The sequence below is a fragment of the Vombatus ursinus genome, unplaced genomic scaffold (assembly GCF_900497805.2).
Source record: "Vombatus ursinus unplaced genomic scaffold, bare-nosed wombat genome assembly UNPS02014822.1, whole genome shotgun sequence".
Taxonomy (NCBI): Eukaryota; Metazoa; Chordata; class Mammalia; order Diprotodontia; family Vombatidae; genus Vombatus; species Vombatus ursinus.
The window spans coordinates 14,144,211-14,160,472 of NW_020954600.1; the positions used below are offsets into that span (position 1 = coordinate 14,144,211).

The 16,262-nt window shown below is 42.2% G+C and overlaps 1 protein-coding gene across 1 annotated transcript in view; it reads right to left on the reverse strand.

Annotated features, from left to right (window-relative positions):
• KIAA1549L (KIAA1549 like) overlaps nt 1–16,262 on the reverse strand; it is a 178,549-nt gene that overhangs the window by 138,557 nt on the left and 23,730 nt on the right. The window contains exons 2-4 of the mRNA XM_027837754.1: nt 3,842–6,451; nt 2,829–3,428; nt 716–831 (exon numbers count right to left, since the gene is read on the reverse strand). Of these exons, the coding sequence (XP_027693555.1) occupies nt 716–831; nt 2,829–3,428; nt 3,842–6,451 (3,326 nt within the window). The remainder of the gene's footprint in view (nt 1–715; nt 832–2,828; nt 3,429–3,841; nt 6,452–16,262) is intronic.

Sequence of the window (16,262 nt, forward strand, 5' to 3'; positions counted from 1 at the left end):
GCTTCTCCAGATTGCCAACAGGGTCCATGAGACAAAAAGATGAAGAAATTCTTTAATAGAAGGTATCTGAGGTCTTTCTATCTCTGACCCTCTATGATTCTATGACCCCATCCCCCACTCCCTTACCCTTTCCTTTCTGTAAAACTTGACTGCTAGATGATCTCTGAGAGAGACCCTTCTAGCTCTGATATTCTAGGGTATGATGATTCTATGACTTTAACCTTCTGGGCCTCAGTTTCTCCATATGGAAATTATCTCTGTTCCTAAAGACCTGCCTTTGTTAAATAACAGGGTATTGGGTTTACCACTAATTAGCTTTGGACGAATCACTTGACCTCTCTGGGATTCAGTTTCCTTTTCTGTAAAATGAGGGGATTGAGCTTGATAACACCTTATGAAGTCCATTCTGGCTCTGACATTCTTTGATTTCATGTTTCTGGACCCTATTTTCCTTGTGGGTTCATTGAGAGGTAGAGGAAGGGTCAGGGAGGGGCATGTCACAGGAGATAAGCTGTAAGGGTTCCTTCCAGTTCTTTCATTCTGTGCTCTGTTCCTGAGGGAAGAGAGCTATGTTAGGCGCTTGAGGCCTTTCTTCTAATGTTTAAGGAGTGCATATAGTCACGATGAGTAAAAGAAAACCTAAAACTCTAGCTGGAAAGAAGAGACACAGATAGGTTACTCTGGTTTCAAACAAGGGCAAGTGATGGTAGCTTACGTGTGCATAGATATCATTCTGGCGGAAAGCTTTCTGCAGGGCTTGTGTGAGCCCTTTGGCTACATCAGGCCTCAGGGAATCATTGATCTGTAGCCTCCTCTGGGTGAGAAAGAGAACTGTTCAAAAAAACACACACACATTAGTGCAAAGTGGTCACATTCCATCCTTTCAAATAATCTGGTTTTAACTTACCTCTCCCCTGTATGAGTTCTCCATAAAAATGGTGAACACAGACCTACCTGTTCAGAGCCCTCAGTGAAGGCCCCACCAAGAGCCCCAAGAATAGAAAGTCCCAGGATCCACTTAAAACAATGAGTATAAACCAAATTGTAGCTATCTTTCCATGTGATGGTAACTGGAGTCAGGAGATCTGAGGGGAAAACTAAGGATATATCTGAAAAGCATGATGTGTATCTCTCAGGGCCATAATTATACCGGGCCATTTGGGGTCATAGTCTTATCTTGGGGAACACTTAAGCTCGATTTGGAGGAAGAAAATACTAGCAAGGTAGCAAGAGAGGTATCAAGCAATAGTCTAAAGATCACACTTCTCAGGCTCCTCCCAGGGGTGGGGGTGGCGGGGAGAAACCTTTTTATGCTGAATCAGCAGAGGAAACAAGTAGGAAGAGGCATCCAGGGCTCACCAACGTTCATGTGTTCCCAATCATTAGCCTGTTTAGCCACCAGTCAGCATCAAGCCAGCCAGGACTGGGTTTGTTTTTTTTGTTGTTGTTGTCGTTCAGTGGTTTTCAGTCGTGTCTGACTCTTCATGACCCCATTTGGGAGTTTCTTGGCAAAGACGCTGGACTGGTTTGCCATTTCCTTCTCCAGCTCATTTTGCAGATGAGGAACTGAGTATAACAGCCAATTAAAACCAGCTCTGGTTGTCCTGATATTGATTGACAGCTCAGTTAACAAGTGAAATTGACAGAAAGAGAGAGAGAGGGAATGGTGCTTTTCCTCTTCCATTTTAAAATGTGCTCCATAACTATTTCTGGGGCCCTGATAATAAAAAATTTCTGCATCAGGTCTTCACATTACCATTGCCTCCAAGGGTTTCTATGAGTATCCTAACTCACCTACATCTACAGATAATAATGAAGAGTAGACATGGTGGAAAGATAGGTAGGTGGTGCAGTAGATAGAGCGCCTGACCAGCAGTCAGGAAGACTCATCTTCCTGAGGTTAAATCCAGCCTCAGACACTTACTAGCTGTGTGACCCTGGGCAAGTCACTTAACACCATTTGCTTTAGTTTCCTCATCTGGAAAATGAGCTGGGGAAGGACCATTCCAATGCCTTTGCCAAGAAAACTCCAAATGGGGTCACAAAGAGTCAGACATGACACATAAGCTCCTAGAAGCTAGAGGAGATATTAGTCTTTATGCTAGGACTAGACTCACAGCATCCTCTTTTAGTCTGGAATGTATTTAAATATATCATTTCATTGCATTCTTAGTTTGTGGGGTAGTGAGAGAAGAGTAAAATAAACAGGCATAGGTGCGTTCAGCCTTGACGTATTCTTTAAAATAATTTATCAACCCCCTTTTTATAGCAGAGCTAAACAGCACTATTAATAGCATGCTATGTGTTCTAGGCCATCTCTTAACTGTAGTCAGAAACTGCATTGCATTAACCCTACTGCTGCTGGAGGGATTCAAAAATGTCTGTGAAGCTTAACCAGGACCCTCCCTTTTCCTGAGTAACATTAATGCAGTTATATGGCATGGTAGATAGAGGGCCAGCTTCAGAGACAGGAAAACCTGAATTCAAGTCCTGACTCTGACATATAGTAGCTGTGTGACTGGGGCAAGTCTCTCAGCACATCTAGGCAACTCTAGGAATGCAACAGATGACTTGTTGACTTCCATTAGTTTCTCACATCAAAAACATCATAGATGTGATAAAAATAAACAAGCAAAACACCAACCCCTCAAAACAAAAACACTGATACAGAACATATTATAACCCAGAAACTATATTCCATAATTTGCTTAACTCTTACACTCTCTTAGAATCCAAAGGGGGAAAACTATTCCACCACTACAAAATAGAAGTTTTTTCCCTCCCATCTCTAAGACCAGGATGCACTATTGTTTCCAATTATTTCTCACCTGTCTTCACCGTTAGTTTCCTGGACATCTGACACTCTAGATTCAAGGTGGTTTTGCCGGTTGTGACCACAGTAGTTGAAGCCACTGGGAGAGCGGCCGATGTGTTTTCCACGGGTAAGGGAGGGAGTTTAGTTGCCTTCCCTGATGTGGTAATAGACGTCAGAGCTGCCATGATGGTCAGTGGGAATGTAGTGGAGATTCTGGGCATTTCAGAGTTGGCTGCTTTGTGGTAGTCCGATTGCATGGCTTGAGATTTCCCAGGGAAATGTGTTGTTGACAACCTTGCAGCGGCTGTGATCATATTCGCCTGCGTGGTTCTGTGGGTCGTGGATACGAAGGGGGAAGCTGTGGGAGTGTCAATTGCCTTGGTTGTACTCGCCGCCATCTGGGAGCCTGGTGTTCCACTGGGAGTGCCATTTTTAGCCAGCACTGGGGTCAGGGTGCTTTTGGCTACCATTGGTGAGGGAACGGAGATTTTGTTTTCAGTCCCCTTGGACACTAAAGCGGCAGATAACGCAGATAGAGTGTATTTTCCTATCACCCGTGTGGCTGTTGTTGATGCCACAGTTGGCACTGCCTCAGGGGACATAGAAGAGTATGCTGCAATGAGAGAATAAGTACAATTTGTGGTTGGTCAGAATAAAACACAGGGAAGGGGCATTGGTGATGAATGGATGTCACTTATGAAACTATTTGCTTGCAAGGGTTGGTGCTAGGGCCATGTTGGGACAGGGAAATTTTAGGTCTAATAGCTTTAGACTCATTAGGTCAGAACAGTTGTTATGAAAACACTATTTACATCAATGCTATGCTACTGCTCCTTAATAAAAGCATTGAAGTTCTGAATGCTTCTGGACAAACAAATGGCCAGAAGGATCAGAACCTGGGCTTCTCAGGAGCTCTGTCCCATTACAAGGAGTGTGTGCATAGTTGTACGTCTATGTGTTCCTTCAGAGTAAGGCTAGATAATGATGTTGAAATTGAAGATGCTTTGGCCGTGGAAGTGGTCATACCTGTGTGTTGGGAACCAGGAACCAAACTACCTGCATGAGCAGTTGCAACAGTCCAATTCTCAGGGACTGGAGAAGTCAGCGGTACTTTGGGTGTTGTCTTGAATAAGGCATGAGTTAGTGTGGGAAGAACGGTGGCAGGGAATGTCCAAGATTTGCGGGCACTCTGGAATGACACAGAAGTGCTTCTCGTAGGCAACGGATGACGAGTACTGGCAAATAAGGTTCTTGTCTCTGTTTCCCCTGAAAGCATTTCCTGCAAGCTGATGGGAGGAGTTACATCTGATGAGGCTGGTGGAAGAGATGTGAAAAGTGGAGGCGATTCTGAGGGAGGACTTGGAAGGAGATGTTGATCGGCAGTTGTGAAAGCTTCACGTAGAGCTAGGGGTGGACTGAAGGATGTTTCAAGGTCCCAGGTGATGTTTTTGTGGCCTGTGGGCCAAAAGTCTGTAGAGTTTCCAATAGCAGTAACTCTGGCCTGATGTGTAGCTTGCTCCATGGCTTGCTCTGTGCTCGGATTAAGGGATGGATACTGAACACTGAGCCCCTTAGCAAAGGTCAGCTGCAAATCAGAACCTCTGACCTCTGGAGAACGTGTCATTTTGGCAGCTAAATTTGAGCCATTGGGAGCAGTGATCTTGGGAGAATGAGTCACTGAAGGTACAGGACTTTTTTCATGTCCGTTTAAATCAGAACCTTTTTGGTGAGACAAGACAGGTATCGCTGATTCTAAGAAACGAGACTCAGTTTCTTCTGGAAGAAAAGTCTGGGATCCAATTGTCCTCGTTAACTCTTGGGTTCTTGCTGGTATGGAAGAATGAAGAGGATTAGCTGCCTCCTGCTTAGGGACTAAAGTCGTGACTTTAGAAGTATTTGCAGGTGTCATCCTGACCTCAGACTCAGCATCTGCTATGGGAGAAGACTTCAAAGAAGCAGAGGATCCCTCTGTGGGTGGAATAGGAGGAACAGGTAACTCTGACAGCGTGAGATTTGTTCCCCGTTCTGTGAGGACAGCGGCTGGAATGTGATCGGTGGTCAAATCTGATGTGGCCTCACTTAAGGTGGACTGGCTGGTGGTCTCCTGAGTGGGAACGGCGCTGGGAGATATCACCATATTGGCTTTTTCATTTCCCATGAAAGCACTCATCATGCTGCCTTCTTTCCCTAAAGGAAGACTTGCAGTTGTAGAGTAATAGCCAGAGGATTGGCCTGTCTCCGTGAGGAGCAAGTCTGCAGGAGTCCCATCCTCGTTCTTTTCTTTAGAAGTTGGATTTTTTGCCACCGTAAGCAGAGGAGATTCCTTGCTTTGGGACGGCCGTGGGAATTCGGGTGTGGAGAAAGAGGCTGGTTCATTTTTCATTGCTGGTGAAGAGGTGGCATGAGCAGCAGCTGCTTCACCTGCAGATGCAAAAGACCAAGTGGCTGGCACCAGAGAGGAAGGGGCATGTTTCGCAGAATGGGACCTTGCCTTCACATCCTCAGGAGCTGGCAACAAATGCACAGGCTTGTTTACAGTAGCAGGGGCAGGTTGACTGTGTCTCCTTTTCATGGAAGCGGCTTCTCTATCTGTACTTTGGACAAGTCTGGACCCCACTTCGGGCATCTCTGATGAGCTCTCAAAAGCCGGCCAGGACACACTGCCATGGGCCCTTTTAGTCACTCTTGATTTGAATGGTTGAGTGCGGACTGGGCCTGAAGAAGACATATCTGTGAACTTCAACAATGTGGGGGTTTGACTTGGAAGCCAAGGTAGACTTCCAGGCGCAACTGGTGGGGAAGACAGATGGGGTATGTCTGGCATGGAATTCACAAACACAGATGTAGATGGGCTTTCTGGGTGCAGTCTCTCACTTGGGGCCAGTCTAGAATACTGTGTAGTTGTAGATCCAGAAAAATCCAGACTGAGGATGTCTGTTAATTCTTGGGCCTTTCTGGATGGAGGGTGACTTGTTTTACTGGAAAGAAGGTCTAAGGGATTATCAGTACTTTCTCTATGGGAAGAATCAAGGGGAACTGTCTGGGGGAATGAAGGCACTTTGTCTGGTAGCTCAGTAGGTTTAGAAAATATAATGGTATGAGGTGAGCCAGCAACTGATGAAGAGAGGGATGGGGATGGAAGAGCTGAAACAATGTCTGACCCTGATGTGTGCTGGTTTGGAATGGAAGGTGTTCCTAATGGCACTGGCTGAGATGACAGGACAGCACTCGACAATGTCACAGATGGTGTTGTGGACAATGGGACAGACATGTTGGGTTGAGGCAAACCTGACAGGTCAGCTGCTTCATCCGAGTCTCGAGGTCTTGGGTGGGTGAGAGCCTGAGCCAATTCCTTGGGAGGATCCAGGGATGCACTATGCCCACTCCCTTGATAAAGGGCAGAAGAGAAATCTGTCTGAGCCCTAGTTCTAGGGGGAGGGTGTGCCAGTGTGGATTTGATTATCTGAAGCAAGCTTGCATTTTCAGGAAAATGTCTCATGGGGTCCTTGAGCCTGTCAACATTCAAGGAAGACTTTAATTCCCAGGAAGGCCATGTTGGTGATGTTGATGTAGATCTCCGAGGGTTTGTAAATGATTGTGGGGTTAGGGTGACATTCATCTGCAGATGGTTGGTACCTGTAAAAATAAGGAATATTCACGTATTTTAATTTTGTCATCTGGTCCCCATTGGAGGAATGAATCACGAAAGCCAAGTGTGAATTATGTGCCAGATAATCACCTGCCAAGATAAGGCAGGTTTTCCATTTGGTGGTGATAAAATGGGAATAAATATAATTAGAAGACACTGAAGTATAAAACCACCACATGGGAAAGAGAATGAAGTCAAATGGCAGTATCTTCTCTAGACTAGTAGCTGCACTTAGCAGCAGAAAACATCTAGCATAGATACTGAGTGTGAAGCGTGAGGAAACTGTTGTTTAAACTACCCAAGTTTGGAAGTATTTCAGCCACATGATTTCTTACACTGGAAAGATTCCCTGAGGCTATTCTCTCAATCAAAAAAAAATATCATAGGAAATTTCCTTTTCCAAGTGCCTGTACAAAGGAAAAATGTTCAGAGCCAGTCAAAGAAAAGGATCACTATGCATATGCCCAGAGGGTCATTCATTATAAGACCTCACTTTTTTTTTGGCCAACACCAACATGGGAAAACAATAGACAGAAGAGCAAGAGGTTGTTAAAGTTACAAAAAAAAAAAGATTCTTAAAGTAGAGGAGCCAGGGAGAAAAAAGAGCATCAGAAAGCTAGACACTTGTCATGAGAGGTGTAGTCATATGGCAAATAGGTAAGTAAGATCATAGGGTCACAACGCTAGGGCTGGAAGGGCCATTGGAAGCTATCTAGTCTAATGTCCTCATTTTGTGGATGAGGAAACTGAACCCCATTGGTGAAATGATCTGTGCAAGGTCATCCACATATCACGTAACAGAGACAAGATTGAAACCCTGGTCTTCTGGCCCCCGATTCAGTGCTCTTTCTGAGACATCTCACTTCCTTCCCTTTCTCTCAAATGCCAAGGTGGGATAGTAATGAAGAACTCTGTATGTGGAGGTGAAAGGCTGGGATTCAAAACCCAACTCTCTGACATTCTCTAAGTGGATAATCTTAGGCAAATTGCTTCACTTTTCTGGGTCTCATTTTCCTCACCTCTAAAATGAGGGGATTGGATTAGAATGGTCCCCAATTTAGCTCCCTCCCAGCTCTAAATTCATGATCTGATGACCCTACCTCTAACACTTCTAAATCTGTGACCCTGTGATTTCTGATTCCACTCATCCAAGTAGAATTTATCATTCACGCCCTCTTCTTTTCAATCTTTTCTTGTCTACTGTTTCCTTATTACCTACAAATGTGCCCATGTTTCCCAAAACCCCTCGCTTAATGCATTCATTCCTACTGGTTACCATTCTATATCTCTCCTTGCTTTTCTTGCTGAATTCCTTGAGAAGGCCATCTTACGACTGATGCCTCCACTTTCTTCTCATTATATTCTTAAATCTCTACAGTCTGGCTTCTTAACTCATTTGACTAAATCTGCTCTCTCCAAAGTTACAGAGATCTCTTCATTGCCAAATCCAATCACCTTTTCTCAATCCTTATTCTTCCTGATCCCTCTGTAGCCTTCAACGCTGATGATCACCCTCTTCTCCAGGATACTCCCTTTTCTCTAGGTTTTTGTGACACCACTCCAACCTGGTTCTTCTACCTATCTGACTGCTCCTTCTTAAGTCTTCTCTGCTGGATCTTCATCCAGATCACTCCCTCTAACCATCGATGTCCCTCAAGATTCTCTTCTCTTCTCCTTCTATACTTCTTCACTTGGTGATCTCATCAGCTTCCATGGATTTAATTATCATCTTTATGTTGATGATTCTTAAATCTACCTGTCCTGCCTCAGTCTCTCTGCTGAGTTCCAACTGCTTCCTTCAAGTCCCAGCTAAGATCCTACCTTCTATAGGAAGCCTTTCATGATTCTCCTTAATTCTAATGTTTTCGAGGATAGTTGTAGAAAAACCTGAGAAGACTTGTATGAACTAATGCAAAGTGAAGTAAGCAGAACCAAAAGAACAATTTATACAATAACAACAATATTTTAAGGATAATCAACTTTGAATTAGTAACTCTGATCAACACAGTGACTAACCATAATTCCAAAAGACTCATGATGAAAAATGTTATCCACCTCTGGATGGAGAGCTGATGCACTCAGAGTGTAGGTTGAATCATATTTTTTTTCTTTCTTTCCTTCCTTCCATGCTTCCCTTTCTCCCTTCCTTCCTTTCTTTTTCCTTCTATTCTTCTCTTCTTCCATCCTTCTTTCCTTCTTTTTATCTTTTCCTCCTTCCTTTCTTCCTTCCATCCTTCTTTTGTTTTTTAATTTTTTTCCATCCTTCTTTCTATCTTTTCCACCTTCCTTTCTTCCTTCTTTCTCTCCAGCCCTCCCTCAATCATTCCTTCCTTCTTTCCCTTTTTTCTTTCTTTTGGACATGGCTAATCTGAGAATTTGTTTTGCATGACTATACATATTTGTAAAGGATTTTGTTTTTCTTCAATGGGTGGGGGACAGAAGACGGAACCAAAACAAAATTGAATTTAAAAAAAAATTCTAATGCCTTTCCTCTGTTGATTATCTCCAGTTTATACTAGAAATATTGTTTGTACATAGCTATTTATATGTCATCCTTCCCATTAGACTGTGAGATTCTTCAGAGCAGAGCTGTTTTTGCCTCTTCCCTCCAATCCCTGTACACCCACCAAATATTAGACCCCAAATCCCAGAATAGACTAATTTGAGCTCTTGTTCTAGCTAATGTAGATAGTAAATCCCTTTTCCATCTACATGGAAGGTAAAACAGCAATGATTTCTAGAATCAGCCGTCTTTATTTCATCCTGTGCCTGGCAACCCTAAAAAAATTCATTTTTGTTCTTTTAACACTGTCTTGTTTTTTTATGTTATTTTACCATCCCACTCAGCCTAAGCCGCCCATTGAAATGGGGCTTAAAGTCACTTCAAATAATAACAGGCAGGAGTAGTTGGATTACAAGATTTTACAATGAAAAGCTAAACTTTTCCTCAGCAAAATATGGGCTTCCAGTGGGCCTTACTACACCTGTCACCAAATGATACTTATTAAGGACCTTTGCATACAAGTCAGGGCATGATATATGTAGTTCCTATCCTCTAAAAACTTATATCATAAAACAGGATATATCAAATATGCTAGGACCTCTGTCTACATACACAATGTGCTGTAATAACATGCATACATACCAGCACAAATATGACAAGCTCAAATACTACAGTATGTAACTAAAGGAGACAAATATTCTAGAGGTTAACCATCAACTCCCATGTGTTTTTGAGGACTGGATGGCAATTAGGATGGGGGAGTTCAAGTCAACAAGCATTTATTAAGTGCCTACTATGTGCTAGGCACTGTATTAAGTGCTAGGGATAGGAAGAAGTGCAGAAAACTGGTTCCTGACCTCATGAAGCTTACATTCTAATAGGGGAGACAACATGTAAATAATTAGGTATATACAAGACACATCCACAGCAGATGGAAAGGAAAGGGTGTTTTATTGAGGCAAGAGATGTCAAGGGATCTTAAAGGAGGGTCCTAAGCAGAATTAGGGAGAAAACAGGTGATCTAGTATTGGTGTGTTATCATTAAGGAAGATGAGAAATAGGGAGCAGAAAAATCAAATAAAGACGAAATCACACACACATACATATAAAATAAATTTTGGCTCAGTGTTCTTGACAGTGTTTAGCATAGCGCCTGGCACATAGTAGGTGCTGAATAAATGCTTATTGACTGACTAACAGGCTCAGAACTTTGGACTGGATCTAATAATATAAGATTTAATAGGAATAAGTGTAAGTCTTGTACTTGAGTTCAAAAATATCAGTTGTACCAGTTGGAGGAAACAACAGTTTGTTGGGAGAAAAAAGATCTGGGGGTTTGCATATAAATGCAAAATGAGTTAATTGTGTGATATGGCAGACAAGAGGCATAGTTTCCAAGAATGAGGACACGAAGAAACCATCTGCTCTGGTTGAACCACGTTGAAGGAATATTGTGTTCGGTACCACAGGGCAGTTAGGTGGCACTGAGGATAGAACATGGGACCTGAAGACTCATCTTCCTGGGTTCAAATTCAGCCTCAGACACTTCCTAGCTGTTTGATCTTGGACAAGTCACTTCACCCTGTTTGCCTCAGTTTCCTCGTCTGTAAAATGAGCTGCAAAATGAGAAGGAAATGGCAAACCACTGCAGTATCTCTGCCAAGAAAACCCCAAATGGGATCATGAAAAGTCAGACATCACTGAACAACAATAACGATTTGGTACCACATTTTAGGAAGGGTATTGATAAGCCAGGGAGTATACAGAGAAGAGTGACCAAGATTGTGACAGGCCTCAAGTTCTCACCACACGAGGCCCAGTCAAAGCAACTGGGGACCTTCTTTATCCTGGAGAAGTGACCCTGTAGATGTGGGGGGACCCAGCTGCCCTCTTCAAGTCTCTAAAGAGCTATCATATAGATTTATTCTGTTTATTCCTAGCCAGAACTAAAAGCCATAGTCAGAATTTGAAAAGGGGCCAATTTAGACATGATTTAAGGAGAAAAGTTCCTAACAAATAGCCCTGTTCAAAAATTGAAAGGACCAACTTGGGAGGTAGTGGATTCCTACTATCATGGGTGTGCTTTCATGCTCCAGTGGGAGCAAAGGCTGGTACAATAAAAACAAGGTTCTTTTGGGGGCAACAAGAAATTCCATAATTCTCTTATTTCTGCATTTTCTCTTTTTCCTAGTCATCTTTCAGGTCACCAGATAACTTTGACCTCAGACCAGTGCAGTGCACAGAGCATTGAACTTGGAGTCAGGAAGACCTGAGTTCAATTCTTGTGTGATTCTAGGCAAGTCATTTGTCTCAGCCTCTGTTTCCTCATCTGTAAAATGGAGATAATAGCACCTCACAAAGTTATTGTCAGGATCAAAGGAAATAACATCTGTAAAGCACTTTGCAAAGCTTCTTTATAAATCCGAGCTATTATCACAAATTTTGAAAACCATTACATGAATTGGCGATGGCTCTAAGGAAGACAAAAAGTTGGGGAGTGATCAAATTAAATCAAGATAGAAGGGAACAGGTTTACATAGCAGAGCACAGAGAACAACCAAAGGAATATTAGGTTTGAGAGACAATGAAACATCTTGCAATTCAGGGACTTGCTTAAAGAGAACCATAGGATTTTTAAAAAAACCCAGCATCAGAGTTACAGTAGCAGGTAAAGTCAAAAACATGTGGTTTTTAGAAAATTCATCATGGAAGATAAATTCTATAGCCATTTGGCTCTCTCACTCACCATCTGTGGGATTTGAAACAAGTCCCTTAACTCTTATGGGTTTCAGATGAGTTTCCTCATTGGCAAAATGAGGGGGTCACTAGATACAAAATTTGTATGAGACTGTATTCCTCTGGGGTCTAAAACATTGCTGAAAATTAAAGTTCCTCATCGACGTGAGCATTCTCTGCACAGACACAGATATGTGCCTATCCTGTGCAGTTTTGGTCCTTGTCTTCTCATAACTTTGCCAGTGGGGGGGGGGGGGTCCACTCAATGTGCTCAGGGCATTCCTCATCTTCTCCCTTGGCATTCCAAGAATACCAATGGAGTACGTGGTCAATCTAATGGTTATTCCATGAAAAAGAAAAAGACAAAAACCCTGAAGGCCAAACAAATACATTTCTAAATATATTTTATTGTGTAGGGCATCAACAGTCCTTCAGTGACCTATTGATTTGGAGTTCACAGGACTCTGAAATGTATAACACTCATGTATTGTTCTATGAAAGCAAGATTTGACCTTAACCTAGAAAAGTTTTATTGCAGATCAGAAACAAGGCCAAGGTTTGTATCAAACTCTCAAGAGAAATAAATGAGAAAATCAGCAAGATTTTGCGTCATGTCATAGTCTATGAGTCTCCTGAGGGTACAAAGGCAGCTGGGTGGCACAGTGTATAAAGTGGTAGACCTGGAGTCAAGAAAGCCCCGAGTTCAAATCCTGCTTCAGACACCTATTAGGCATGTGATCCTAAGCAAGGCACTTAATCTCAGTTTGCCTCAGTTTCTTCATCTGTAAAATGAGGATCATAATAGCACCTACCTCCCAAGGTTATTGTGCGGATCAAATGAGATACCACATGTAAAGTGTTTTGTAAATCTTAAAGCATTATAAATATGTTGGCTATTATTTACTATTGATTAATTTTGAGAAATGACGGAAAGGAAAGGTTTGCTCCTTCTAAAGCCTGATTCTCTTCACTGGCCCTCTAAGCTACATGTTCCAGATGGAAACTGGATAGAGGAGAGAAGATTATTAGATTTTTTTACTGCCAAAGGATATGTCCTAACCTCCCGAATTCCCTTTAATACCAAAAGATATTAAAAACCTGGAGACTTAAGTGAAATGTAAGCCCAAAGGCACTTTATAGCCATCAAAAAAGCTAATAATAACTAGCAATTCTCCATCACTTGAAGGCTTGTGAAGTACATTACATATATATTTCATTTGATCCTTACAAGAAGCCTGTGAAGTGCTACTATCATCCCCACTTTACAGATAAGGAAACTGAGGCTGAAAGTGGTTGAGTGACTTATCCAAGGTCACACGGTTCATACACATTTGAGGCAAAATTCAATTGCAGGGCGTCCTAACTTCAAGTTCAGTATGCTAACCTCATCATGTTGAAAACGAAGCAGGTGATGGTTTTACAGTACTCCGTTCTGGTCAGACCACAACTAGAGCATTATGTTTATTTCTTATGGCCATATTTTAGGAATGCTATTCATATCTGTAAAATGGAGATAATAATAGCACTGACCTGCAGAGGGTTCTGAGGATTATATGAGATCATGAATTTGTAAAGAACTTTGCAAACATTAAAGTGCTATATAAATTATTATTATTGTTATTGTTTAGAAGGTAGTCCGGCAGAAGGCAATCAGCACCACACTGTATAAAGACCCAGTAAAGCAACTGGGAACATTTAGCATGTGCATTTAGGAAGATGATTTTGGCTGCCATACAAGAGCTAGAAAATAGAGACTGGAGGCATGAATCATGAAGTTCTTACAATAGTCCAGGTGAGAGGCAGTGAGGACCCCTGAGCTGTTCTCTTTCTGAAGATGTTAACACCCTTCATTAACATTCTTCTCATTGCTTCAAACTGCATTCAGAGATCACCAGTTCTCTCTCTGGAGGTGGACAGCACTTTTCATCACGAGTCCTTTGGACATGTCTTGTATCATTGGATCAGAGTAGCTAAGTTTTCCAGAGCTGGTTATCATTGCAATATTGCTGCCACTATATATACAATGTTCTCCAGGTTCTGTTTACTCCACTTTGCATCAATTCATATAAGTCTTCCCAGGTTTTTCTGAAACTATCCTGCTCATCATTTTTTATAGCATAATAGTATTCCATCACAACCATATACCATAACTTATTCAGCCATTCCCCAATAGATGAGCATCCCCTCAATTTCCACTTCTAAAACTTACTAAACATTTTTTTCTGCTTTGTTTCTCTCCCTGCCTGCCAGGAAGCTTTCTCCTTGGCCTGGCTTAAGGAAAGAGCAAATTACATTGATTTCCAACACTCGGGAGGTGAAACAAACAGTACAACCCACTCATCACCATGAGTGGGAGAAAAGGGAATAGAACCCATCTGCCACATTTCTATCAACAGAGAAAATGAGAGTGCTTGGACATACTCAAAAGTATGCCCAGAGAGCTCATATTAATAAAAGAGGCAATAATAACCAGGATGACAAACAAGGAATCTCAAAGGACAATCAGAGTAAATGCTGCCATCAGTAAAACATGGCCTTGAAAAAGAAGATGGGCTGATTACATGACAAGAGCAAGGGGATGAGCTGTAGACAGCCCTTGTGCTGTATTTGAGATGTCAAGAGATCTTTGAGCTATCTAGAGGAGTCAAGGAGAGCCCCTAGCACATTGGATGGATCCTCTGTGGTGGCTCATTGCAGGATATGGATGAAAGCTGCATAGGATGGGCAGGCAAATACAGGTAGCAATCTACATTAATGGAGGGAATATCAATATTGAAGCAATCACTAGCCCATTGGAATGCTAGAGATCAGGAGGGCTCAAATTTACATATTGCTTTGAAGCTTCCAAAACGTGTTCTTCCCGGCAACCTTGATCTAAGTATTATTATCACCATTTTACATTTGAAGAAACAGAGACTCCTATCTTCTACAGGAAGGCTTACCCAACCCCTCTTAATTCTAGTGCTTCCCCTCGGTTAATTACTTCCTATTTATCTTCTGTATAGCTTGCTTCATATATATATTTGTTTGCATGTTGTCTCTCCCATCAGATTGTAAGCATCTTGAGGGCAGGGACTGTCTTTTGTCTTTCTTTATAACACCAGCATTAAGTACAATGCCTGACACATAGTAGATGCTTAATAAATACTTATTGTTGGATTATACATAGTAGCTGGCAGCAGCAAGCATTTATTAAATGCTTGTTCACTTGCTTTTTCTTCACCAGATTAAATATCTCCAGTTTCTTTCATTCATGAAACTGAAGCCCTCTGCTCTCCTGGTCACCTTCCTCTCAGTGTTCTACAGTTTATCAATGTTCTTCCTAAAATGTGGAACCCAGAGCTGAACATAATTCTCTAGCTGTGGTCTGATGAGGGCAGAGGACTATGGGATCGTCACCTCCTTAGCCACTTCTGGTGTTCAAGTGATAGTTGGTAATATGTCCTCTTATCCCCATGCTGCATCTTCAAACTGTGTCCATCATCATCTGAGATGATGATGATGATGGAGATGATGGTGGCAGCGGTGGTGGTGATGATGATGATAGCTTTTTCTTATACTGCAATTCTATAAAATAGACCCATTTTTTAAGGAGTAAGTTTCACCATATCCTCTATGTCTAGTGCCTGACTGCAGGCAGGGAGGCTGGAAGGGTTCTAAGGTAGAAGGACTCGAAGTAAACTAATATGACTTGAGCTTTAAAATTTTTCTCTTTTTCTCTAAGACCTCTGTTACCCAACGAAAGTAACATCTTAATATTTCAATCCAATCCAGTCCAATAAGCATTTATTAAGTGTAGAATGCCTTCCTAGGCCTTGGGAAACAGCAGACAATATGAAAAATAATCCCTCTATGTTCTACCAGGGGATATAACACATAAACAGATTTGTGATAATTTAAGGAGAAAGTGAGTCCTACTGGGGCAATAATAGAATCATCGCTCTAGAGTTGGAAGGCACCAGATGGCCCACCTAGTCTAACTCCCTCATTTTATAAATGAGGAAACTGAGGCTCAGGGAGGTTAAGTGATTTGCTCAAGATCACACAGATAAGAAGCATCAGAGGTGGGATTAGAACCCAGGTCCTTAGCCTCCAGAGCCAGGACACTTTCCATAACACCATACTACCTCCCATAGAAGATAGCACCTGAAGTGAGCCTTGAATGAAGCTGGGGATTCCAAGAGGCAGTGGTGAAGGCATACATTCTGGGCATGGAAAATGGCATCTGTAAATTCATGAAAGTGGGATATAGGATGTCAAATTGAAGGAATAGCAAGCACACCAATGGAGTGAAATGACTCCACCACAGAGAACACAATTATTTCCTTCACCTATCAGTCAATGGCTTTTCAACTGGTGCAACCAAAAGCTATACAGGCCCTGTTGTTAGTTTTTGTGAGAAATCTCATTTTTCTATCATCCAAGTCTGCACCCCTCATACTCAGTAAACTACAGCGGCCCTGAGTGCCTCTAGATCAAATCCTCCTCCTCCTCCTCCTCCCTACCTTTCCAGTCTTCTTACACATCACTCCCCTCCACACACTCATGGGTCCTACTTG